Below are 27,293 nucleotides of genomic sequence, written 5' to 3' on the forward strand. Positions count from 1 at the left end.
GTGTGGAATGTATTATGAGGACATTTCTCTAAGTTTTTATTGACGGCGTCCTATTTTGACTGTGTCCTTGTGTGTGATCTGGACGCATGACGTCATGTGAACGCGTGTAAGGGCATAGTGTTGGCTTTGCGGTCAGATTCGCATTGCAATGGCTTTTATTCAGCTGTTGACTGTGGATTCAATATTTTCATCATGCATCGGTGAGAACCAGTTCTAACCATTTAATTCTTCATGATTTCCCCCCCCCCCCCCCCCTATTTGTTTCAGCATCATTTGTCGTCAAGTACAATCTTTCTTTAAGTGAGCTAAACATGTCACTTGCAGAACAGTCCCAAAAGTGGTTTCCAACACATGTGCAAGCCACTGTTCTCCAGGCCAAAGACTTGCTTCCCAAAGGCAAACATGGCTCCAATGATGCCTACACCATCATCCAGTTGGGCAAAGAGAAGTACTCCACCTCGGTGGCTGAGAAGACACTCAATCCGGTGTGGAAAGAGGAGGCCTCCTTCGAACTCCCAGGATTGCTTCTTGAGGGCAATCCAGAGATATACGAGCTGTATCTTATAGTCATGCACAGGTCTCTTGTGGGGTTGGACAAGTTCCTGGGTCAGAAGGCCATCAACCTCAACGAGATCTTTGACAAAAAGGAACGAAGGAAAACAGAGTAAGTTTTGCCACTTCATCGTATACATACAGTATGCATATTAAAAGGTCTGTTTTTAGATTTAAACTTGTACATTGTTACTGATCAGTCTTTCAGATACTGTTTAGGTGATAAATGAAGCAATAGACCTATGCATAGTCATTAAAACCCATCCTTTGCAGCAGTTAAGTCTTTAAATCCTCCAGTCAGGAAAAGGGAGGTTAAAAATGTATTAGTTGCTACTCCTAGGAGATTACTAAAGTGTCTCAGATTTAAATTCCATCAGTGCTTCAGTTTTTCCCTTCAAACATGAACTTCACCAGTGATACGTCTGAGATTAGATCGGTGTTAGTGGCTTCTGATTGTTCATTGCACCACCATGAATGATCACTCTTGAGTCTGTCTGTACTCTCGTTATATTAAGTGAAGGTTATTATTTGTACTTGAGAGAGGAGGCGATTTCTCCTTGCCTGAAGGAGAGCAGACTGCCCATAGGGACCTCTCATTCCTGGAACTACTGAGTCACCTGGTACGAATCACTCAATCGGAATATGGTGTGGTGATCTTAGAAATTCTGGTTCCTTATCAGCTACATTCCAGCTTTAATCTACCAAGTTAAATTATATTTTTCCTTTCTGTTTCCACAAGGTTTATTTTCAAGTAACTTTATTAGAGCTCGAGGCATTAGGTCCGCATATTCAAAAGGGTTCTGTTCTTTGTGCTCCCATTCAGAATATCCGTTTCGGTTGTGTATTGTGAACAGTAGCTCGTTGACTACATTTTTTTGTTGCATCTCACAAGTGGTGTAATGTTAGCCCATCAAACTGCTTCCTTACACAACAGCTGATCTGCTAGCCCTCCAGAAAAGTTTCTCACACACAAGCTGGAGCCTGAATCTCTTATTTTAGGCCACAGTTTGTTGTGTAGTTAATCCATTTTCACACAGTATTAAACGGCCCAGTGGAAGAACCTTGTGACAGGGCTTAAATGATGTAAACAGATCAATTTTCATGTTTGTGGTTGTTTAAACATTTCTTGATGTTGATCTTATTGTGTTGTTTCACAGATTTACTCCAGTTTTAATGTACTTATGTCTTGTTACTACACATTATTAAACCCTGACCTTGACCATTTTTTTTCTTTGTAGTATATAATTGTTATTAATTAAATATTACAATTAAACATGATTTTTTTTAAACACAGTGGGGTATGTTGTTACAATTTTCACTTAGTAAAGCTATTGATTTCACAGCTGAATTAGATGGTGTACTATTTATGACATTGCTGTATCCATAATGATTATGACTGAATTATTTTCCAGTCATTAACAAGGTCACTATTGGGGTAGAAATTGACAGATTTATTATATTTTAGTGTGGATACAGGTGCTTCCTAATTGTATTATGTTTAACATGCTCATTTAAAAAGATGTTTCAATGATTAGTTAATTAGAACTATAAAGATATCGATGATTATTTATTAGTATCTAGTTCTTTGTTTTTTGCCTGTATCTGCTACTATGTAAGTAGGCACACCATAATAAACTGTTCATACAAAGAAATTGGCCTTTTGTTGACATGCCAGCTTCTATAGTAGTTATATGGTATTGAAAGAGTGGGGTATATCAAGAGAAAATAAATCTGAACTTAAGCAATGAATTACATTTTTAGCCTCTCCTAAGACATAGTAACAATAATGGAAATAGTTGTGATGATGTACAACATTGATGTGGGAGACGTGCTGTGTAGTTATGTGCTTGGTAGGGACAACTTGATTGAACTCCTGATACTAGCAGGACCAGTTTCCCAGCTTCTTGGCTACACCCAGAGACAAACTAAATAATTAAGTTCAGTCAGCCAAGACCTGGGAAAAGTTGTTTAGTTTGTTTTATCTGGATATATCTGAAAATCAAAGATTCATAGTTTATACAATTTAAAATGCACTGTTGTCATGCTTTGTTTAATTATAGAAGGAAAAAAATGCAACGTATAGTATCAGTTTTGTTTGTGAGGCTTAGATTCCAGGCATTAAGGACAAAGGTGTGCTGATGTAACTAAACCAGCAGTGTTTCTGACACTCGAATATTCATCTTTTTTTTTTTTTTTTAGCTTAGTATTAAATGTACTCCATAATAAAATGGTGCAATCAAATTATGCATATGGTTCTTTTGGTGAGTCTGCCTTGTTGATTTGCTGGTTAATGTATTGTGTAGTGAATTGTGCCATTTGCTGATCATGTCTAGGAGAACCAAATACGTGTAGCGTCTTTGTTTGATTTTATAATCCATACAGAACTTAATTTTGTGAGAACCCTTTCTAATACGGACAGCTACCTATGAAGTGTATAAAATAGTGAATTTATTATATATAGGCCTAACCTGTACAACTATAATGTAAAGCAAACATACATTATTTTTCACATGATTTCAGCTTCAAACCAATGTGTGAAATGAAGATCAACCTAAAGTGTGATAGTCACAAGACATACGCCAGTGTCTTATATGCAGAGAAGCAAGACTAAGACATTTTCTTATTGACAACTTCCCCAAATTACTGATGGAAGAGCTTCGACAGATTTATTTCAGCCGTGTGACCTGCCCCAAAAGCTTTCAACCTGAAACTTCCCACTGATGAAATGTGACTGAATGCTGGCTAGGAGAGAGAGTCTTCACTATCACTGCATGAAGGACTGATGCTATAGAACTAAATTGACAGTTTAGATGAAGGAAGGTACCTTTCTAAGGGTTGGGTTTTGAGCTTTTGTCCTGGATGTGCTGAAACATGTTCCACATTTAAAGTACTGTTAGTCATTTTATGGATATTATCAGTATGAATTCAGCTTTTGAAATACAGAGATAATAAGATGTTATTTACTGAATTATTACATTATTATATTGCTGCACTTTCCCAGAGTACTCTCCTTTTCTGCAGGAAGTCTCTGGAGGGGAACTTCGTCTGTTTTTGTGAACTGGACGGACCTCAGATGTCAAGAGTGCTGCTCTCTCGTTGGATTAAACGGCACAAAATTAGTAAAGTGGACATCATTTTTTATTACATTTTTTTCCGTGCATTATGTGCGAGTGAAAGGAAAGGTGAGGGCCAGCTAAGGTTAAGTCAGGCAAGATGCCAACATGTGTCACGGGAGTCTTCTTTGAAAGCTCCACTTGCTCTCCTCCATGCCATTCGGACGTGGGCGTCAGGCTATTGCCACTGCTGTAATTCGACAAATTGTGCAAGATTGGAGGGCTGGCTTTGATATCTGGACTGATGTCTACAGGGGGTTAAGCTTGTGACCTATGCTGAAAGACAAGGGAATTAGAGCACTAAAGCTCCTATCCCTCAGCAACCAGATGTTTTTGCCTAAAGTTGATTTTCAACTTCAGAAGGGTTCTTTGTGTATTGAGATAGATTCATTATATAGACACAGGGGAAATTCGGTATATGAGCTGTAAAGCAGTGGTATATTTCTAGGTCAGACTTGTGATGGGGAAAAAAGTGCTTTTCATATGAAATCGGCTTGTATCAGCAGTTCCAGTGGGACACGTTTTCTGTCTAAGGACTCGAAGCAATCATGAGATGGAAAGGGGAAGTTTCATTCATGTTTAAATACCACAAGAAGCTCTATGTTAAAGTATATTTGTTCCTGAGCTTGACTAAAGTGCCCGCCAAAGGTGTTAGATGAGCTTGCAGTTTTGTTTTACTCCAGCAAGGAGACTATTTTGAGCTCTGGTTTTATAGACATCACTGAGATTCTGGGGATGTTAGGTCTGTCTACCCAGGTGCACATGAACTATTTTGTGAACATGACACACTTTTTAGTTTATGAAAGAAAATACATAAATTAGGCCTACTGGTATTTGAAACATACATTTACATTTCAATGCAATATATATTTACGCTGTCCTTTCCAACTGATCTGAAAATCATTAAATTGAAAAGAAGCACAAATCAACTGCCAGTGTATTTTGTTATGTGCCCCCAAGTTTAAGTTTTGCATTGTCTTTTGTTGGGAGAGGCCATTTATAACCATAACTGCATATGGCCAGATCAGCATACATATTGGATGTAAGGAATAACACATCAAATGGTTACAGTGGAGGGTGAAGGAAGGGTTACAGTTCACAACCTTTTAAAAAGCACAGAACAAGACTGCAGTGTATTCTTGCTAACTCTCGAAATTGCACACCACTCGCTCTCTTTATCAGCTGTCCACTGAAAGCATTTGCAAACATGCACTCTTGATAATGCATTGGCTGTTTGTTAGACCGCACTGTTCCAGGTCTCCATTCCAATATTTACTATTAGAGGACAAATGATTAAGAACTCCAGTGATAATTCCAGAGCCTTATTTGTTTCTGAATGATTTTCACATGAGGCACCGAGCTTTTAAGTCTTCACAGTGCACATCAATAATGTATAAATACCACCTGAATTTAATTTTCCAAGCTGTCTTCTTTCATTCTGAGTTTAGGAAAAGCTTGCTGTGCAAAGTTCCTGTGTGGCAAAATGCCAAGTGATCTATTACTTGCCTAAACTTTTGTTTTATTTATTTGTGTTGCATCCTTAGTTTCTCATTCAGTCACAGGGTTCTTATAATATACTTGCATCAATAAATATGTGTATACAAGAGCACAATACATAAAGACATTAACAATTTCATTATAATTGTTGTAGAGGGACATGGTGCAAAATAAAGTGAATCTTTGAAAAATTACTCAGCAGGTTGTTTGATGGGATAAGCCCCCCAAAAAGTGTTAATACTGTAATCTGTTAAAATAGTAAGTACATACATAACATTAAAACACAAACAAATAAGTAAATAAGTTATTAAAAGGTCCCTGGACAATATGATCAGGACATTGTTTTGCAAACACTCACTGTAAAGTTTTATACAATATTCTTACTCAACTGACTTAACTGCCTCCAGATCTGTCCTAATCTTTTGTGTATGTGTGTGTTAGCACTCCCTGAGATGGATAATGGAACTGGTTATACCACAGATGAGCACTGTGTGGGGGGAAAAAACAATGTCATACTATGAGTTGATACATGTGCTCTGACAATGCCTATCATTCAATGGTAGCGTTGTGCACTGAGGGATGTGTTTAAGACGCTTCACGCTGTGAGACCTGCCACCCTTTAACAACTAAATGAAACAATCTCAATGTGAAGGATGGCCTGCATGGACTCCTTTTCAGCGCACCACAAACCTGCTGAAAGCCGAGCCTCGCATGTTGAAAAGAAAGTGGCAGAACTTGTTGATGACAGTATCTGTGAGTCAGACTTAGCTGGTCCGAGTTTTTTTTTTTTTTTTTTTTTTTCTTGCACGGAATTAAGTTTTCAATTCCAAACGTATAACTGAGTGCTCATTTTGCATTGTTTGTTTTTGCCTGTTTTACTTTCCCCAGGTCGATTTGGTGGGCTTAAATATTTACGTTTCGTCCATTTTTCACTTTTTGTATAAAAGTTCTGTAGATATGTAGGAAATTGAGACTGGTATAAGTTTGACCTTTTAAAATGCATAAGATTATTTCAGTGTATCTTTTGTAATTAGCATTTGCCATATTTTGAATTAATTTAGTTTTTTCCCCCCACTATCTTCTCTTTATGTGGAGCTTCCTCATTTCCTCATCATGAATGTTTTATCATTCTTCACTAACTCATGACTGTCCTTCTGATAGATTACTTCCTTGTAGTTTGTGGTGTTGTTCTGAAAATAGACCTGCTATACTGTCATGTATCGAAAGTAAACCAAATAAATGCTACTCCATTCCACTCTGTAGGCAAAGCTGTTTCAATGTTCAAAGTTTTGGCGATGTACAACCTTTTGAACTCTTGGTTAGATGACTTAATTTATTTTTCCTTTACTACTTGGTATGCCAAAGGTAACTAAAACACCAGTGAAATTTCATGTAAGAGCTGGTTTAGGTGCCTTAACCACTAATCCGTAGTTGTACAGACCAGAACTATAAAATTGTCTTCTGGGTGATGTATGTGTGTGTGTGTTTGTGTATATATACCTAATAACCAAGTTCATATTGTCTGCAGTATGAACAGGTTAGAGGCAGAATGAAGGCTTTGGCTGCTTTCATCTCGATGCGTTGTTCCTCCTAGACTCCCCTGTGGATGATTCCTCTGCTGAAAACACTGCCTTATGTATTATTTATAAAATGGCAGCAAACAAATGACAAGGACAATGTGAAAGTCTGCCGGGACACCCCGATTTCAGGTCACAGCATTGCGTGGGCAAGTTCATTTCAAACCATTTCCCTGCCTGAGTACGCATATTATAGAAGGGATATACATAATTCCCTAGTAACTGCTTTGGCCTGGGTCATGCAAACAATCTGAAATTATATGCCTCATCCAAACCACATGTAATAGGCTACCGTTCTGTTTTTATTTGTTTGCTTGATTTTTGTCTTAGTTTTTTTTTTTTTTTTTGTAACCATTGTTTTCTTAAGACGTGTGCTTTGACTGGCATCTGTTATTGACATTTTCAGTTATTTAAAATACAAGAGTGATGCATCAGAGTTGATTTATTTGGAGAACATAAAGGGTTAAAAATGTTTAAAACAATAACATCAGTCACTTATTTTATTTTATAGAGGTGCCTAATGATTGACTTCCAGGTTCTGAGATCTGAGCAAGTAAAGGTCCTTACAGAGTTGATTTAGTGACTGGTATTATATTACCATACATTTTTATTGTATTGACACCTTTGTTCAAGTATAACACCAAGGTACATAGTTTTCGAATAAGACCTGATGTGACCTTTAAAAAGCATTCAGACAGATGTGACCTGAATTTCCCACAAGCGATGACATTGCATTGTGGAGGGAAGAACTTCTCATTCCATCAATTGTACACCAGACCATAAGGGTGAATTTGACTTGGCTATTCCTTTTTTCTTTTGTGGGAGAGAATTCTATGACCAAATGAAACTGATGTAATTGACTTTGTTTTGGGGTGGCCATTGTAACATACTATTTGGAGACTGTACTGCATCTGGAAATAAGTCATTGTTTTGAATTTTTTTTATTGATTCATTTTTTTAAAGCATTTATGAAAGAATGAATTTCTCTCAAAATAGCACAACAGACTATGTAACCTAGTGACAAACCCTTTTTGTTCAATTATGAGTGTTTGAAAGTCACTGTCTAGGGCCGAATAGTTAATGTTTATCAGTTTTATCCCTCTCTTTATGAACCATGCCTAGAAACTTCACTCTTCAAAAATAATAAGAAAAATGGAGAATGGCTATGTTTTTATTAACTAACACATCTGAAGCTAAAATATGATGCACAGATTGGTTCAATCTCAGTGAAGGGAGAAAAACTGAGCTTTTTTCCATATTAGCTTGTCAGGAGATTATTTTGTATGATTTCAGATTTTTTTGTAAATTAAAATTAAACAAGTACCAGACTTCTTACCAAGTTTTTTCTGCATCTACTGGTCAGACCTATTTGGAGTCATTCCAAATTCAGAATATCATCTGCAAATTTTCACAGTAAAGTGAATCCAAATTGAGCTCTGGGGTTTTTCACAACTGCCTTCCTTTTTTAATTTAATTTAATTTTTTATTATTGCTTCAGCACAATCTATTTTTGACAGGTTTGTATTAGTTTTCCTCCTTAAACACTGGGAAACTTATTGTATTCCCACAGCCTTTAGTCAAAAGTGTCTCTTTGGAGATCACTTTGGTTCAGCACTTTGCCGGTGAAGTTGTCAGCACATTTTAAGTGCTCTTTACAAACCTGCGTGAGTCCTGGGGATGGAGGTTTGCCTGTCCAGAGCAAAGTACATGATCTACTACTGTTTTCTGGGGGGGGGGGGGTGGGTAGCAGCAATGAAAACTGAATACTGTTTTCTTAGAATTTCTGAGTTTGTTTTTATGAGCCAAATCACTTTATAGTACAGTAAAGCCAAGTCTTACTGTATTTCTGTAGGGATCAAATAACAAGGGGACGTTGCTTTCCCAGGGAGTAGCAGTTCAAGCCACTCCAAGTTTTACTGTAAGCTTGATCCGCCAGCATCGTAATTGTAACGTCAAAGCAACATCTGTCATTGGCATTAGCTCCATTTCAAGCTTCTCTTCCTCCCATTTCAGTGTACTTGTCCATTTTTACTTATTACACTTACTGTGCTGTATATTTTCCCTATTTCCTTTTTAAAACAACCCCCCCTTATATTTGCACTACCATTATTTGATTCCAATACAGCTTTTCCATTTTTCCCTAAAACAAGACAAATCACTTATCAGTGTTTCCTAAAAAACAGAGATTCTCTTGGATAATGCTGTGCTCTTACAAGATACATGTCCAAGGAAAGGGGCTCACCTGGTTAAGGAAGTAGCACATCCTTCAGGTACAGCTGGAATGTAACTTTTTTTTTTTTTAGGGATTTGGCATCGTTTTGTTTTTTTCTGTCATTGGCAAGTCAAGAAAGTACTTAGTTTTCCTGAAGTTGTACAAAGAAATAGGAACATTATGTTAAAACTATTCTGTCCCTTAAACGGAAACCTATATGAGGTTGGATGGTTATGGATGATGGATGGATGGATTTGCTTTTTAACGTTCTTCATTTGCCTTAATTCGCAAACATTGTGATGCATTTTATTGACAGTCCTTGGTTCTATAAATTGATTTAAAGTCCTTGCCTTAACCTCTTTTCAGTTGGACTGCACAGTTGCTGATTGTTATTTTAGCATTTGGCGTCTCAAGTATCAACGGCATATTATTCTGTTTTCGCTTCTCAACACTTATGACATATATATCTGAAGGTCAGCGTGATTAAAGTAACCCAGAAAGTTAAAATGGACAGGAAAGGACGTTTGAAAATTGTACCTGCTCTAGATAAGAATACAACAATCTTTAATGGTCAGACATGCTGATAGGCTATTACTGCTGTTGATTGACTATAGGGTCTAATTTTGTATTTGGAAGCCCTTTTTTCATCGATTTTGTTTTGTGAAATCGGCACGCTCTGAAGAAGGTTGAAAATGATGTTGATTTCTTGTTGTTATTTTAAGGGTGTTTGTATTCCAAACTGTTTAAACTTTGGATGCTACTTGAACACAGATGCATCAAAATCCCCACACTGAGCTGGGCCATGCTGGTGAACCAGGAAACTCAAATGCAATAACTTAGAATCGAAAACATCCAATAAGAAATGTCCCCAAGTCTATGTGCTATAATCTCAAAAAGAGTTTAAACTTTTTAATGTATTGTGTATGTTATACTGGATGGTAAATACGGTAAAGTATCCTATTTATCACTATGCTGTACTTTTAAACTACAAGAAAGTCATTAGAGAAAATAAAAATTCCAGTTTAAGTGACTACTGGCAAAACATTTTAAGTGAATTTATGTTCTTCACATAATTCCCTCTCAATTACATTTTAAGCAGCTAGAAAAACTGAGCATAAGATTAGGTTAAGGATGCTTTTGTACTTGGTTCTAAATACAGGAAGTCATTAATTGAATTATATGTTGTCTTTTTAGTATTATGTATTTACACACTGAGAACAACACCGAAAATCCTACATTTTAATCATTTGTTGGGCCTATCAAAAATCTATTTTTCAAAAATAGATTATTAAAAGGGAACAACATAAACTGATTTTGTTAACGATTTTGCATAGCTACATCTGTTATGGCGTAATGTACTGAAGGGTGTATCAAGAAATATTGGTGAAGAAAATGACCTCATGGTGAAAGGAGCTCTGTGGTTGTGGATAGATATTTCAATTCTAAAGCTGTGAAGGAGTTTCTTCAGAAGAAGGAGATTGGGGAACTTGAATGGCCACCTGACCTCAACCCAATAGAAAACACGTGGTAGGAGTTGAAAGCAGGGGTTAAAGCCAAACCACCAGCAAAGCAAAATAATGAATTGAAGAGTTTTTAAGTATTTCTGCCTTGTTAAAGAAGTAGTACATTGACTCGATGCCAAGCCGACCTAAGACAGCAACAGTAACAAATGCAATTATAGTCATAATTAATAATCAGGAAAAAGGCCATAAGAAAGCTAACTAATAAAATAAAGAAATACATGAGAGCAGATACTGGTTAAATTCAAATGACAATAAAAGTATGCTCAGGTATATATTTTATATATGTATTAAACTTTAAGGATTCAATAGGCTTTTGTCAGGACTGTTTTATTTATTTTTTTATTTTTAAGAGAGAGTAGTCTACATCTACCACAAGTGAGTCACAGTAGTTGTCAAAGTCAGTTTTGTGAGATTAGTTGACATCATCTACTCTCCACACAATTAATCCCAAAGTGCTACATTCACTATTTACTTTCTGATAAATTCAGACTCTATCTGCAGTACACCATGTGACATCTCACCCTGGCTTTGTTTTTCAGCTGGTTCAGTTTAGAGTCTAAACCAGGGAAAAAGAGGAAAGAGAGAGGGCAGATCCAGGTCAGCATCCAGTTCATGAGGAACAACATGACGGCCAGCATGTTCGACCTCTCAATGAAGGACAAGCCCCGCTCGCCTTTCTCGAAGCTGAAAGACAAGATGAAGGGACGGAAGCACGACGGCATGCTCTCCGACACCTCCTCTGCCATCCTGCCCAGATCCCCCCACTGTGACACCGACTCCCAGCTCTCTGAGCAGGACCGCCAACTCAAATCCAAACCCAAGCGCACACTGCTCCTGGGACCGCAGAAACTATCGGCCGCACACTCCATGTCCGACCTTATGGGCACCCATTTCCGCCCCAAGCTGGACTCGATGAATTCTATTGAAGAGAGTGGTAAGAGACCAGTCCTTTTTAACCTTTTATTTATTTATTAATGCACTCAAAGAATGCTTCGATAGGTTTTCCATGGTCTTGGTATCTTATGTATTTTTCCAATTCTTCCATGTTTAACCTGTCCCCTACCTCCCAGGCAGCGGCGCATCCCCACACCGAAGGTCCCAGAGCGAGGTGCCACATGGCCTGCCCAGCCAGAACTACGGCAAGAGCGACAGCCACGGCGACCCGTTTGCAGATATCTCGGACTCCTTGCCTCAGAAGTACGCCACCCTGCCGCGGAACAGGAACCCCTTCGAAAGTGAGCAGACGATGTCCTGGGACAAACCCGACAAGAAGGAGAAAAAGGAGAAAGTGAGTCTGTTGGAGAGAGTGACCGGGAAGAAAGACGGGAAGAAGATCAGCAACGGGGCCAAATCGGGCAGCTCCGGGGATCTGCGCTCCCCCAATCCCTTCAGTGATGACGGACCCGGAGACAAGGACTCCAACCCCTTCGCCTCCAGCTACAAGACCGCCACCACCGGGGCAAAGACGAGGTACAGGGCTTCTCTAAGTGGTTTAGGTCTGTGGTTAATGGAGAAAATAAAACGTACAGAGGATGTATAGCAAACGAAAAACGACAACATCCTTCTGTAAAGAAAAACATAATCGTATGTAGAATGAATTGCCTTCTCTTAAAATGGACTCACTTGTAAATTGTATTGGTAAGCTCGTAATTATCATTAAGACATGATCTATGATCATTAAAGTGAAGCAAACATAGAGTCCAAGGCACAGCTGCAATAACAAATGAGGTATTACAATACAAGACAGTGTGCTTGAATAGGGTGTGTTAAAGTATGCTAAGCCCAAGAGTTACAGAAAAGGTGCTTGTCATCTGATTTTTCCACAGTGGGCAGTATCAAGTAACTTTGTTTTTAGTCGTGCTGGGAAAGACATTAACATTTCAGATTTTTTGTTTTCAAACATCAATTATAATACTGCCTTGGACAATGGCAATGAAAATGATTAGCCCACAGCTTTTAGCAACTTTTTTCTTTTCCAGTCAGCAATTAAGATACCATCATGTTTGATATGTAGTGTATTTGGCAGTTCTATTTAAAAATGAGCAGTTTGTGTGTGTATGTGTGTGTGTGTTGTCTGACTACATTGCATATTACATTTTCATGAAAAACACAGCCTTTGTTTGAAAGAAAGAAGAAAACGTGCAGCTTTATAAAGAGAAAAGAGTCATGACAGCCCTCCAAAACCTTGAAAAATGCAATGATGAAAAGATAATATTGCCATGTGTTGTATCCTGTCCAGACTAATATGAGATTCCCAAAGAGACATTCAATCATTGCTAATTCGGTGCAGCTCTTTCTTTATTGTAATATGAAACGTGAAGATGACTGTGTTTCTTAATAGGAGGTGTTGTGTTTTTGTCCTAAGAAACAAAGGAATTGTGTGTGTGTGTGTGTGTGTGTGTGTGTGTGTACTGTTAACTATAAACACACCGTACCATAAATAAGCTGTTCGCTATCTTTCTGCAGACTTTCATCAAAATAGTGCAATTGTAGTTGCTTAGACACAAGTATAAGTAGATGGTATGTTATTTTCACATATAATAAAGTGTATTCCTGTAGTGACAGTGCAGTCAATTAATTTAATGCTGCAGTCATGCCTTCACCAGAAAGAAGGGCACTAAATTGTACAATAAATTACAACATTTAAAATCAAAACAGATAAAACATGCAGGATGGAAATTTGAACATAAGATTTAATAGGCAGGAAGTCTATAATCACTACTTGTGGGAAAGGCTTTGTGAAGGAATTAAGTGTTACAGTTTAGAATATTTTCTGTAAAAACAGTTCCTGAATTTGCCTGACCTGTCAATCCTGGCCCTAGCACATTTGGCTTTGTTATAGTCACGTATGGGGATATGCGCTGTATTAACAGCCAAGTATTACAGTGAAGATGAAACAAGACAGTATGGCCAGCGAGTCTTAATCCCAAGATTAAAAAATGCAGAAATCTTTTGAAATGAAGAGCCGTGTCTGAAATGAACTAATTTAGACATCCCTGCACTGTAGACTTATGAACTGCATCATGCTCTTTGGAAAGGTCACTGCAGCCCATATTTCAACGGTGGCACCATGTGAAAATTTCTCAATTTACAGTACTTGACAGGTGCTACCAGAGAGCTCTGTTTATGTGAATGAAGGTGTCATTAGCAGCGCTTTGGAGAGACTGAGCATATTAACAAGGCCCTCCAAGGAAGATGCAAGGTAATTAACGAGATCCACAGAGATGCAGACCAGTCAATTAACGAGTTGTTCGCAGTGTCATCGGACCTGGAGGTGATGTAGAAGATGGTTTTGAAGTATACAGGTTAATGCTGAGGTTGAGCAGAAAACCAAACTTTCGGGTAGCAGAAAAATGTTAAATTGTTGTTGTGGTGTGTGTGTGTGTGTCTGTGTCCATCTCCCTCTGTGTCTGTGAGAACAAACATATGTAGCACCCAGCTACGTTTGCATAGTGCATAGATCTTATAGAATCAAATATAGATAATAGATTGTTGCATTGTCTAAAAAACTGCCTATAAGTCGCTGTGTGTTGTCATTCAGGCAGATCCGCCCTCTGCCTGTTTTAACAAGTGCAGTACACCACAACCGGGGTTGCATTCACTATCTATCGTTATCTTTTGAGTAGAGAATACTACTCATAGGGGGATGAGTTTATTGTATACCCATCATGAGGAAGACCAGCAGTAGCGAAATCGGTAGCCAAATCCTAGTCAACAGCCTGCATGGAGATGAGGCCTCAACTTAAGTTAGGGATAAACCACAGTAAGTGTTGAATCGGCAAAATAATCCACCATTTTGAGTGTCGTAAGTCATTTACCGTGGTTTATTCTTCCCAATTTATACTCGGTTGATTTAATGAGATAATCATGAGTTTCTTGAAACCTGAAACCCCGTTGACACAGACAGCGTTTTCTGTCTTAAGTGAAGACAGCAGCAACGAGGATTATATATTAGATCTAGAACAGGAAAGTGGCATTAGGAAGATAAACATGAAGCCAGAAACTAAGAACTGTAACGAAGCAGAATGTTTTGGTGAACCTTTTAGTGATGAACTAAATGCCTTTGCCAAGGATCGGTTTTACGGAAAGTAGCCGAGCAACAAGTAAATGGGCTGTGAACTTATTTGAAGTTTGGGTTAAATAAACAAATGGAAAAGCTGTGTTGGAATTTAACGCTCACGTAAATAATAGAGTTTTAGTAACGATGGATATCGGTACTTTGTCATTCAGCCTTAGTTTGGTTGTTGAAGTAAGAATAAGATTTCTAAATGATTCGCATTAATCAACCGAGCCATATTAAAGGGGGTATTTTAAACCAACTAAAACAGTTTGAGATCTACAGCTACTACACATTGTATAAATAATTGTACAATACTAAGACTAATAATTAGTGAGCATAGATTGAATGCTGTATGTGCACAAAGAGGACAAGTGATGAACTAAACCATGATTTCTAAAATACTGCACAGAATAAAAACTAAGGGGAATCCATTTTAAATAATAATGTAGACAACTTTAATGATGCTAAAATTGGTAGTGGTCCTCAATCTGTCCAAAAGAAATGTGAATGGGTGATGTTTATGTGGAAATGTTTGTAATTGTGTTAATAAATGTTTTGCATTATGTATATAATAGATTATGGGATATAATTTAACATTGCTGGTTAAAACCGCAAACCATTTAAGTGTTACATTTAAAATGTGTAAAAGAGTTAATAAACTGCCATCTAGCTTGTCGGTCTTAATTTTTGTGACTGGACGCGTAAACTCAAAGTGTGGTTTAAGTTAATCAACAATACATCTGCCACTTTAATTAGATGATTTGTAGGTATAATCAAAAGATGATGACATAGAAATGTTTTAAGTATAGTAAACACATGTGAAGGGGCATTGAATCAGTAGGGACCTGCATACTGACAATCCAGACAATAGTGCTACCGTGCCTTGCTCAAATGGAAAATGATGAATAAATGTAAAAAGGGAACGGGGATCAACAGATGCCCGCACACCACCAAGAGTACAAAATCAGCAGCAAGGGTCAAAAGCCACGCTATATTGGGAAACAGAAAAACAAAGCCACTGGATGAGAGGCAGGGACCAGCAGGTGCCTGGCTAACACCGAATCACAGAAGAGCCAGGGCCACCAGGTGCTCAGCAGAGATGGATTCTTGAAACCCTGTCTTGGACTCAAGGCCAAATTTAGAGAATTCTGTCTCGACACCTCCCTGGGAGAAATGGGGAGCAAGATCCCAAAGCCGTGGCCACAGACTAGAGTTGGTGTTAAAACCAGGAAAGGAGGGCCTTTAGCTGCAGGGATCTGGGCAGGTGTCTGAGGACCCAGCCAGTCTGATCAGAATTAAAAAAAAAAACTCAGAATTTGAGAAAAAAAGTTATGAAACAAAAGTGGGTTATTTGATAGCAATAACAGAAGGTATATATATTTGAATAATAATAGAATGTAAAAATTGATAACTAGTTGCACAACATGCCTGAGTAGCTAAATGACTGATACAAGTATTGATAATTAGTCCAGTGCTTCAGTAGCAATCGAACAGTGCAATGCAATCGATATATACTGAATTACTTTTAAGACTGAGAAAATGCGTTTTGAACTCACGAGTCAGATGGTAGTCCCCAGTGATGGCAACAAGTGTCTGAAACGCTGTGCACTGCCACCACCTTTGGGTGGCATTGTTGACTCGAAAGATAACCACTGCTCATGGTATCAGATTTGAATTGAAGGATATATATCATAAAATTAGTTATGATTCTTTGTAATATACAGGGACATTGTGTCTATTTCATTATAAAACAAAGCAGGAAATGAAATGTCAATTATATTATGTTGTCATGCTAGCTATTAATCACTTCAAGAAAATTTTCAAAGCACTTTTTAAATTTAAACCGTAATGAACTGTTGACTTTCCACGACAGACACTTGTCCTTTGCAACTAAGCAATGCCCTCCCTACTCCCATGAGCAAGCAGAGCTCGTGTCTCACAAGTGTATTCAATAGCTTTTCTGAAATGGGAATGGCACTTTTTTCATTGAAAGGACATTACAAATTATCGCCACACTTCCTTAAGTGGAAACGTTTTTGGTTTTCACCAGAGCTAATTTGATCCAGTTCACTTGACTCTTTTTTTTTTTCTTTCTTTCCCCTGCGGGAGATCAAATAGAGAAGAGAGAAAAAAAAAGGCTGACCTATGAATGAGGCAGTCCGTCACATCTTTGACACATCAATGCAAACATTAAAGGTGAACCGAGAGGGAGGTCTCCTGTCTTCAGAGTTCACACAATGCGTGATGAAAGAGGTCCCTCATTGAACTGCCTTCGACAGGGAGTGGGGTGCAGCCTCTCAGATCATTGTTACAGCCGGGATAATGAGAATTCGCCAGGACCTGCTCCATGGGCCACCTTCTTGTTTAGCTCCTGCAGCTGTGACCCTCCTCGTAACCTGAACTCCCTCTTGTTTCGTTTCAGCCAGCTCGTGTGTTGGCTAGAGTTTGACCATTCCTGTAACCTGCACGACTGGTCACCTGTATGAGTGGAGGATTTTGTGTGTCTGTGATATATGCTTCTGTAACTCGGGATGAAGCTAAATAAAGGGCACTCCAGGAAACTTAGTCTGAATAATGTTCATGTCAAGTACAGTCTGACCTGGATTTAAGGTATTTAAGAGTCTATTTTTTTATTTAAGAACAAAAGGGCCTGGGCTTCAGAAGACCATAATACATGGCAGGGGGTTTGTTATCATTGGACAGCACTGTGCCTTTGTTGTGTTACGAGTTAGAAAGTTTCATCAAGGAAAAAAAAATATATATATATATATATATATATATATATATATATATATATATATAATGATAAAACATCCTGGATTGTTGTTATTAATTGGTTCTATGAAAATGTTTGTTTCAAGAATTATTGTAGATATTGGACCATTTTTGTCATTAATTTGTTATTTCCCAAAACACAGTGAGTGGATACAGTGAGTGTGTTGATGTCCAGTACTGCAATAAGATTGCCTCCTAGAAATACATGCTGTACTGGTATGTTCCCTGTTCTGTAGCAATAATAACCTGTGAATGTGAGAAGGTGCCCAAATATTAGCTAATACTCTTTCTGGGCAATATAAAACCTCTACTAGTTACATCTATTGTTCTTCCCAAGGGAGCTATTGTGTCTATTGTGGAAATTGTGAAATTTGTTAGGAACTGGGAGAAGCTTTTGGCACCTCTTACCACAAATACTTTTGCCAATAAAGTGTAGTCAACCTGATAAGTATTGTTTTTAAATGTGTATGAATGCTTAATTCAGTGAAATTAAATCATCTTTTTTTGCCTCACTTTCTTTCATCCTTACAGCTCAAATTTAAAGAAGCCCATGAGTAGTGAAGACATCAGCCCAAACAGACATGGCTCACCACACAAGAAAGGAAATCAAGGCAAGAAAAATGTAAGAAAATGTGACGGTCTCTATTAAACCAGCCTGAAACGCATGCCGATGTGCACAGGTCAACTTCTGTGCAGAATTAGGAATTGTAACACTTTATCTCTGTCATTTTCAAAGGAAGGTTTTCAGCAATACAATGCAGTCTGAGTAGTTCTATTGGAGATAAATAATTTAAATAAATAGATAGAGGTATGTCTAAATATTGGAAATACCAGACCTTTGAAGCTGAAAATGATAATGATTTTTTAAAGTATTAAAAGCCTGATCATTTGCAGTTAAAACTAATATATAGCATATCCTTTAAAACAGGATCTTGTTTATTTGCTGCTGTACAGTTATGTTTAAGCATTTATTGTAACATGCAGACAGAAAGCATTTAAAAAAGATCCCATCCTGTGAAACCGCTTTCGTAAAATCCATGGCTGGGTTTTGTAGGATCTGATAAACCCAACTTTCCCAGGCCTTCTTGTTCCAGAAGAAAACGGGGCATAAAATCAGCGAATTTGTCTTATCTACGTTTGTCGAAAACAGTATATTTTTCCACAACTAATTAAAGCTGTCTTGAATGATGTTGTGAGGTGCCTTTTACAGCCACAAACAAGCCCTTCAGATGCCAGATAAACTACATTATTATGTTTTTTTAATCACTTAAGCAAAACAGATGTTTAAAATACAGCTCAGTTTTAATTGGGTACTTTCTCTGGCTTGTTAAACATCAGAAATTGATTGCTAGATCCCCTAGTTGAATCATCTTTGACACTCTGCTATAAGTGTGCCATTATCTAATTAACAGTTGAAAACAATGGCCATTGTCTTTGATCTGCTTATAATTACAGACTGTGTAAAGTTATTATTGTACTCCTTCAGGTCATGGGATTTATTATCCTGTACTTCTCCATAATTGGAGCTCGTTGGTGAAATGTGACGTGTAAATTGCCTTATTTAAGGATTTAAAAGTGCTAAAAAAAAAAAAAAAACATGCTTCCTTACATCAAGAATATTAAGTATCTTTAATGGCAAATTATAGTTATTCTAAAGGTGTTATTTTCTGTGTTCAAGATAATTGCTATTACCCCATTAGTAGTTTTTTAAAGGCTAAAAAAATGCTCCGACAGAGTGTAAATGATGTAGGTGATTCTGAAGATGTTATTTGTGTCTTCTCATTATTTGCCCCTAAAGTAGATTTTAGTGTGGATAAAGGTCACCGTCTCCTGGTCTGTGTGGGCCTCCTCTGAGTTAGTGCCAACATCTGGTACTATGTGGAAAGCAGTAGCCAGCTGAAATGGCAGCCTGACTGCTTTAATGCCTAATTAAGCCCTGATGGGAGGATGGCAGGAGATGTGAAAGTAGCTGGTCTAATATTCCCAGAGCAAAGTTCCTCATTAGAGCAATAATGAGACAACTGGAGAATGCAAAGTGTTCACCTTATCTCTTCCTCTCCCTCTCTCCCTTTTATTGCTTTTTCAAAGTTACTCATTGTAACATGCCAGCCTTTACCACACAGTCATGGTCAACAGTTTGCACACCGTTGCCAATAATAGATTAATCGAGTCTTTTTTGTCTCTGCATGTGCACACATGTATCCATGCACCATGGATCATAAATGTTTATTAATTCTGGGAGAGAAAGAGGATTGAAAACTTGTGAATGAAAACTAATGATCTATACCTGAAATACGACAAGTACAATCTGGGGAATATGCAAGAAGAGCATGAGAGTTAGTGATTTAAAGAGGGGAAAGATCCACCTAAGTGTATCAGTCCCTGTCCTTAACTAAAGCTAACCGGAGGATGTTCAGGAGAGGAATGATAACATTTTACCTCATTAAAAATTTGAAGCAATTGCAACTCCTCTTGTTCTTCTTAATGAGTTCTGAAAGGTTTCATTTATTCAAAATATTGTGCCCAGCTGTTCTTCTAAATATCGAATAATTATCTTTATTTTCTTTTTATTATCAGTCCAGCCAGTTGGGGAGGGAGAACTTGATCATTTTTTTCCCCTGGGAAAAAAACAAACTTCAGTTTAATCTGAAATATGCCATATTAATTTGTACTACTTGTCTGTTCACTGTTTGAAGGTCAAGGCATTTGGAGTGGGTCAGGGCATGCAATTGTAGTGTATGATTTAAATTAGAAACCAGCTGCTAATGAAAAGAAAAAAATAATACAAGTTTGTGCCAGCCCAATGTAAATGCATAGATGCTGCTCTTTAACATGAATAGCCTGTAAATAAAATACAGAGAATAGTGTTTAATTTTTGTGCTATATTTGTTCCTCCTACAGGACGAAAGCAAGGCCAGTGTAGCGTCATACAGCAGCCTGTCGTTTGAAGAGGTGGTGCAAGAGCTGATCAAGCAGAAGGAAGTTGTGAAGAAGAAGGATGCCCACATCCGGGAGCTGGAGGACTATATCGATGACCTCCTAGTCAGGGTCATGGAGGAAACTCCCAGTATTTTGAGGAAGCCCTACGAGCCAAACAAAAAAGCAGGGAAGTTCTCCAAAAAGTAAAGAAACCACAAAATAGAGCTAGGTTTTACTTCCGATCACCAGAATTACTTTCAGATTATTTTAAGTGTCTTTTATTGTTATTTTTTTAACATACAACCAACAGGTACAAATTCATGGAGAGTCTGGCATTGTGCTTACAAGCCACTGTCTTTTTGAAGTATATTCAGTTACAAACTTAATTCAGAGCAAAACATAGTAATCCAATGAAAACCCGTGGAAATCTGACCTTGGTCCTTGGAGCGTTTTAGTCAGCAGTCAGCCCTCCCAGGGTGTGTAGAAGTATTATTAAATCAATACCTGCGGTCCTTGTAAGCAGATTACAAAATTGAATACTAACACTAGTAACTACATCCCTTCGTAAAAGACGATGTCACCTTTCATGTAGGAAATAGTGAATAATGCTGCTCACCAAGTTTAACTGCTGGCAATTTGAAACAGCAGTATATATAAAGAAACATTGTTCATTAATTTAAATATCCTTCAAAAGTTCAGTGACGAGCACATTATTAAATCACATCTTTGTTTTAAGCATTTCTTAAGCATTCCTTTCATTGTTGTATTTTAGTAAGCACACACAAAATTGTGCTGTGTAGGTTTCTAGAGTACATTTTCTGTTCTTATAAATACTACAGAGTTACAAAACTAAACATATTTTCCAAATTACAATCAGGGCTTTTTAACACAATCTGTGTATTTATGCTACATTTCTGTTTAACCGCATAGCTTCTAACATCTGGTGTTTGTGTGATACATTTGTTTTTTTTAAAGTATGTGTGTTGTTTGTGTAGGCAAGCCGTTGCACAACATACTGAATGCCATACTTAAGAAGTTTCCACAACAAAATATGGCTACTGTTTTGCAAAAAACACTTTTAGATGTGCATACAATGAATATGCTGGAGAAAGGAGTATATTTTAAAAGTCTTCAGTTTACAAATGGCATTTAGAAACTTTGAACATTTTGGTTTCTTTATTTGTTTGGGTTGAAATACACTTTGTATGTTTAACTTGTGATGCTTGGTTGAGGGTTTTACAAGTTTTTATTTGTATAGGTACAAAAGGCAGTCGTAACAGTTCTTGTATAACACTGCATATCCAATGAATGAATATCGTATTCAATCTGTTTTATTACAATCATTACTATGGTTCATTCTGACTTATAGATAGAAAGAAATCGATCAATTAATTGATTAATTAATATTGTAGATGCACTGCACGGTAGGAGCAAGAAACAGAAAATGTATGAGATTTAGAGGTGGTTCAGGTGCTACAAACTTAATTGAAACATAACACTACCTGAATCTGGATATCTCCAAATGTTTTCGTTGCTATTTGTACACCCCCTTCTTTCAAATGGGTACAACTACTGGGAAAGCCAAGCAGTTGCTTGAAAATTACTGTATTAGGCTGTTACTGTATGTTGCCCTAGAAAAGAATGAGAACAAGAGCAGAAACCCCGGTGATATCTGTTAGAAAAGCCAACGATAGTGATGCAGCACTACAGCAATCTTAGATCACCATGTTATCCTGCAGTTTTGTGCTTTAAATCTGTTTTGCCTGATGAAGCGGTTATTATTTAATTATATTAATATATTGCAAACAGTATGTGTTTTGTTATACGTTCACACATATGCAGGTTTGGATTTGTGTCCTTCCATTGAGTGTTACCTTTGAAAGTGTCTCTGTATTCTTCCCCTTAACCAATCCCCCTTTGATGTCTGTGGTCACTTTAGGTGACGAGGGAATTGGGATTGAACCAGGGGGATGGAAAGTATTTAAACCCTTACAAAACCACAGTATATGGTATTTTTAGCTTTTTTTGTTTCTTTTTCAGGTGTATATCCTTCGTGAATAGTTTGCTGCAGAAAAAGCAGACCTGTAGGTACTCTAATGCTTTAGATTGTGAGGTAGCAATATCAGTCTCACTTTAGGTACTACACGATGCTAGTTTAACACAGAGCTATGTTTTCTATATACTTGGTACCTTTCACTTTACATGCTTGAAGCTAAACTTGATGGAGGTGAGGTTTGTGTGTGGTGTGATGTAAGATACATGCCTGTGTCAGTGATGGACCCAGGCAGAGGTCCTGGCCTTGTCTGGTGGCCCACAGTTATTGTCCTTTGGGATGTTGTGGGCTTGTGCAAATATGAGGGTTTTCTAATCAAGATGCCTGTAACTGTAAAAGTTAAAGCAATAATCGGCCAAAACGGAAACCCATACTGTCGCTTTAAGCAGCTGATCTTGCAGATCAATTCCATCTATGGCGTTCCTCGTGAGCGAGACTGGACTGCTCCTCAGTCTGGCTCCGTGCCACAGCAGTGCTGCCGAGCACTGGCAGTGACCTGGGCTTTCCAATTTCTTCAGACGTGTGTGTGTAGTGGAGGTGTGTGAGACTAGGGGATGTTCCTTTGTTATTGACCAGATTATATTGTATGATATGGATGATATTTGAGAACAGAGAAATCCACTGTTTCAGCATGTGTGTATCTTCATGCTCCCCAGGGCCCATTAGTAGTGGATCATCAATAGTTCGAATCATTTTAAGCAGCCTATGCATTTTAAATAACCTTAGAATTTTATGTAAACATGTTACTGTGTATTGATGAACTATACAAACTTTCATATGCTTAATACATCTACATTTTAAAACTTAATATTTTAAAATCACATTCAGATTGTTGGTTTTATAGTTGTTTTATAGTCTTTCTGAATATGAAGTATTTCTTTACAAATACAATGTTTTCCATGTCTTCCATCACTGTAAAAACTGGCAGTTATGTTTCCATTTCCATGTTATATGTCTTTAACTGTAAGCTGTGTTATGTATTTATTTTGGCTATTTGTAACTGCAGAATTAATGTACAGGTCAGTACCCAACTACAAATATCTGCCTTCATTTGAAATAATTTATCTGAATGCAGTACACACATGTATTGTGCTTTAATTCCCTCTCAATTCTAACCCAAATGCACAAATACCTTGACAAATAGCAGGTGTTAATAGGAAGTAACTAATGTTTCTTGATGTTTATAACACTGTTGATTGTGGTATTTTAAAAACCTTGTATTATCTCTCATTAACATAACATTCTCACAAGAAGTTTGTTGTCTATCTAGAGGTCACTTGATTTCCCAGAGTTTCTATTTTAACCGAGTGAAGCACTTTTCTCAGGCTAAGAAATGCAGGTGAAATTCACTGTATATGACTGCATTAACTCTGTGTGTTGTGCAGGTATATTACCATGCCAGTATCTTAAACACATTTGAATGGCTGTAAAAACATATAATCTATGCCTCTCAAACTTTTACAAGTATCTTCAATTAAATTAATACATTGAGGGGGTGTAACAAGTATAAAGAATAGAAGTGAAAAAGTGATGCTTGCAGGACTTAATTGTTTCCTGTAATTGGTATTTTTCATGTATAGGCATATATATATATATATATATATATTTGCATTTTGATCTGCATTTCTACACAGGCTATTCTCCAATATTTACTGTTTCACTATACCACTGTAAAGATAATGCAAGCATACAATATTTTTCTCTCACCTGAGTCAGTTTGTCTCTTTAAACAAATCTGCCAAGCAACTACTACACATATACATGGAAAGGGCCTTTGACAATCCTGATTTATACATAAGAGTGTCAAGAATGCAGTCAATTAAGTAAGACATGTATCCTTTAAAGCAAAATGCTGGCTATTTAAAAATGTATGTTTTATTTAGGTGGAAAATGCACTAACAATTTAGCATTCGTTAATAGATTTTCATCTTAACCGCATTCTAGAAAATTTATAAATCATTGTTGAGAGGAGAACATTATACCTCAGATGGGTCATTATAAAGTAAACGCCACACAATCTGAATATGAATTTGCATGAATTTAAAAATAGTCCGTAATCTAACGTGAGCCTTTGAATGTAAAACTGAAATTGGAACCCCTACCAAGAAAATCAAATATAATATTTTACTTTTTTTTTTTAATGAAATTAAGTTTTAACTGACATCAAATAAGGTGCCAAATATGAGTAAAATGGAACATATTTATGAATGTATGTATGTATGTTTCTCTTCCAAAATGTAAGCAAACTTACTCAAGGTTTAAATAAAAACACCCAGTTTAAGGAACACAACAGTGAAACTTATATTGCCCAGCATATCACTAACTTTGTTGTTTATTAAAAATACACTAGCAGGTTATTCAATTTTTAAATGAAAACTGTCAAAGGGCAATGGCAGAGTGGTGTGTGTGCAGAAAGAGAAGTAAATCAATCAACACCTACCTTTTCAAGAATTATAATATGATCAACAGGCAGGAGTGCGTTCAGGGTCTCGGTGCTCCTTCACAGAATGCATGGAAATGTTTTATTCCTTTTAAATTCCTGGAAGATATATATTAACCACCTTTTGCTATTGGCAAAATATGGTAGTTGAACCTCTAATGGAGTCATATGGCAACATGTCTCCCATTTTGTTGTCATAATTGTTTACCTGTGAATTTTATGTTACTTGCAGAAGACACTTATCAATGAAAGCAAGCTGGCAGACTCGCAGTCTTAGCCAGTGAAGCGAGCAGTGGGCTTTTCTGGCTTCTTGAAAACGCTGACTTTGGGCAATTTGTACTTTGGTACTGAAAAGTAAGGCTGAATTCACAACCGCTACAATTATCCTGCTCTGTTGTAGTTGGATAGACTTACATGTGTTGGAGAGCTGTTTGTGAAACTGTTTCCAAGCCTTCATTCCTTCGTGTTATATTGGTCATTACAGATATCGCTGTGTTTACTTTTATTGTGTTGTGTTTGTTTGTTTGTCCATTTCGGGTAGCATGGTAAGCTTAACGCTACACAATGTAAATGTTTTGCACCTAAAAAAAAGATGCACACACAAATAAAATAATACACATAACTCTTCCATATTGAATGTACAGACATGGGAGGGTAGAAAAAAAAAAAAGCCTTTTTAAACTTTATTTTAATTGCTGTGTTGCTGTACTTGAACACTAAACTTGCTTAAACAATGATTATACTTCTACCTAGATTAGTTAAACATGGCTGCCTATTTCCATTACATTTTAACAGGGACACAGATACAATTGCTGTGGGAGGTTTCTGTTCGGGTGTACAAGTGTTGAGCTTTGGAATTCATTGTCGTGGGCCAAAGTGCTAAGCTTTAAAAAAAAAAAAAAGAATCTTCAGACAACTGAACGGATGAGAGGTGAATTTTCTGAATTATGTGATTTGCCGCTATTAAGCAGCAAGTGAATTTAGTCATGAACAAAATTGTGTGTACTCTGATTACTGTATGATAACGCAAGCTTGTTGCTGTCTTTTAATATGCATAAACTGTTTAGCAGATTTTCATTTTATATGCCAAAATGTTTTGGATTTTCTAATTATTTGCTAGGGCTGTGAATTTTATTTTCCACAACAATATGTATGTGTTTTTATCCCCCCCCCCCCGTTGCTGATAAGTTGCCTCAGTCTTACTTGCTTTACATGGTCTAGTGATTTATTGACCGTGGTACAAGTGGACTCCTGTTCTACTAAACCGAAAAATAAAGAATGAAAAAGGCTGGTTATCTTAAGAAACTTGCCTTGCTGGGGAGTAATAACTAAGAAAGACAGAACGATTTGTGCCAAACATGACATTGTGATTGTATCACATTGCCTTCCTTTAGCAAAGATGTCCACAGTTGTGTAGATGAAGAAGGAAACTGTTGTTAACTGTCCTTTTTTCTCCATTCTTTAGTGTTTCTGTTTAAGTTGGAGTGCATTCTGATGATTGGGTTTCACTCAAGGTTTTTTTTTTTTTTATGCAGCTAATTGTTCATTTATTTTTGTTATCCATTAATAGTTTTGGAATTAAATTTGGTTCCTATTCAGTTGAGTGCATACATGACTGCCTCAAACTGTCCAAATGATGTAGCTGGACATGATACTTTAATCCCTCTTTAGTGTTTACTAGTTGCGGTTTATATAAAGTTGTAGTGACGTTTTCTCTTGTTTTGCTTTAATTGCAATATGCAAATAAAGTGAAAGTCACATGATTAGGAACCTCATGTTTTGCCTTAAATTCTTCAGCAGCACTCCAACCTATTCAGAAAGGGTATGGATAATATTAAAGAATAAAATGCTGTGCTTGGAATTTATGTATGCTTTGAATTTCTAGTTTGGACCATCACTGCTTAACCAAAGCATGTTCTTAATTTTTGAATGTCTGTATATATAATAAAAAATGTACCTGCTGTAAAATATTAGTCATAGTTCAAAAAAGCAGTGGGGAGAAAAATGATGTCTTACTGAATGAGAACTGGTCTGTTCTATTGATTGCTAAGAAATCGGAAAAAGTGAGGATGATCTGCAGATAACCTGCCAGAGTGGGGCACATTGTACTGAAAATGGGGTGAATTACAGTGAAGTTGTTAATTAAATGACTGTGGGGAAAATAACATCTGCAACATGACTGATTTTCAGGAGTTGCTCTGTGTTCTGGAAAATCCTTACAACAATCACCAAAAAAACAAATTTTCCTTACGTTATATCCTATGTGTGATCCAGAATTTCCCAGGCGGACCGTTCGGACCACAGTGGTATTGTATTCCTGCTTTCGCAGCAACAGGATTATAGTGATTCTTGAAAAAACATGTTTTTTCACAAAAGCTTTTGTGTATTCGTAACTGCACTTCAGCCTTTGTATTTGGGATGTTTTGTAAACATATTCAAGTATGTTGTGTGAAGGGTTTTGACACTTTGTTAACTGTGTTAAAAAACTAACTCCAGCCACCGTATGTACAGACGTTCTGCTTACTGAAACCCTAAGAAATATCACGTTCTTATTGTGCAGGTTGGGAGAGTG

The 27,293-nt window shown here is 37.2% G+C and overlaps 1 protein-coding gene across 1 annotated transcript; it reads left to right on the forward strand.

Moving 5' to 3' along the window:
- Positions 1-311: 311 nt before the first annotated feature.
- On the forward strand, positions 312-25,626 carry rab11fip2 (RAB11 family interacting protein 2 (class I)). The gene is made up of 5 exons (XM_066693797.1): positions 312-664; positions 11,014-11,408; positions 11,545-11,944; positions 17,841-17,931; positions 20,211-25,626. The coding sequence occupies exons 1-5, from the start codon at positions 312-314 to the stop codon at positions 20,433-20,435; spliced, it is 1,464 nt and encodes a 487-aa protein (XP_066549894.1). The 3' UTR covers positions 20,436-25,626.
- The last annotated feature ends 1,667 nt before the right edge of the window (positions 25,627-27,293 follow it).

This window comes from Amia ocellicauda, chromosome 20, assembly GCF_036373705.1.
Source record: "Amia ocellicauda isolate fAmiCal2 chromosome 20, fAmiCal2.hap1, whole genome shotgun sequence".
NCBI classification, from domain to species: domain Eukaryota; kingdom Metazoa; phylum Chordata; class Actinopteri; order Amiiformes; family Amiidae; genus Amia; species Amia ocellicauda.

Bases quoted from the DNA above. Each gene is read 5' to 3' on its own strand.
- rab11fip2 (XM_066693797.1), top strand. From the start codon at position 312: ATGTCACTTGCAGAACAGTCCCAAAAGTGGTTTCCAACACATGTGCAA. The intron at 665-11,013 runs GTAAGTTTTGCC...TTTGTTTTTCAG, and splicing joins AAGGAACGAAGGAAAACAGA to CTGGTTCAGTTTAGAGTCTA. The intron at 11,945-17,840 runs GTACAGGGCTTC...TCATCCTTACAG, and splicing joins ACCACCGGGGCAAAGACGAG to CTCAAATTTAAAGAAGCCCA.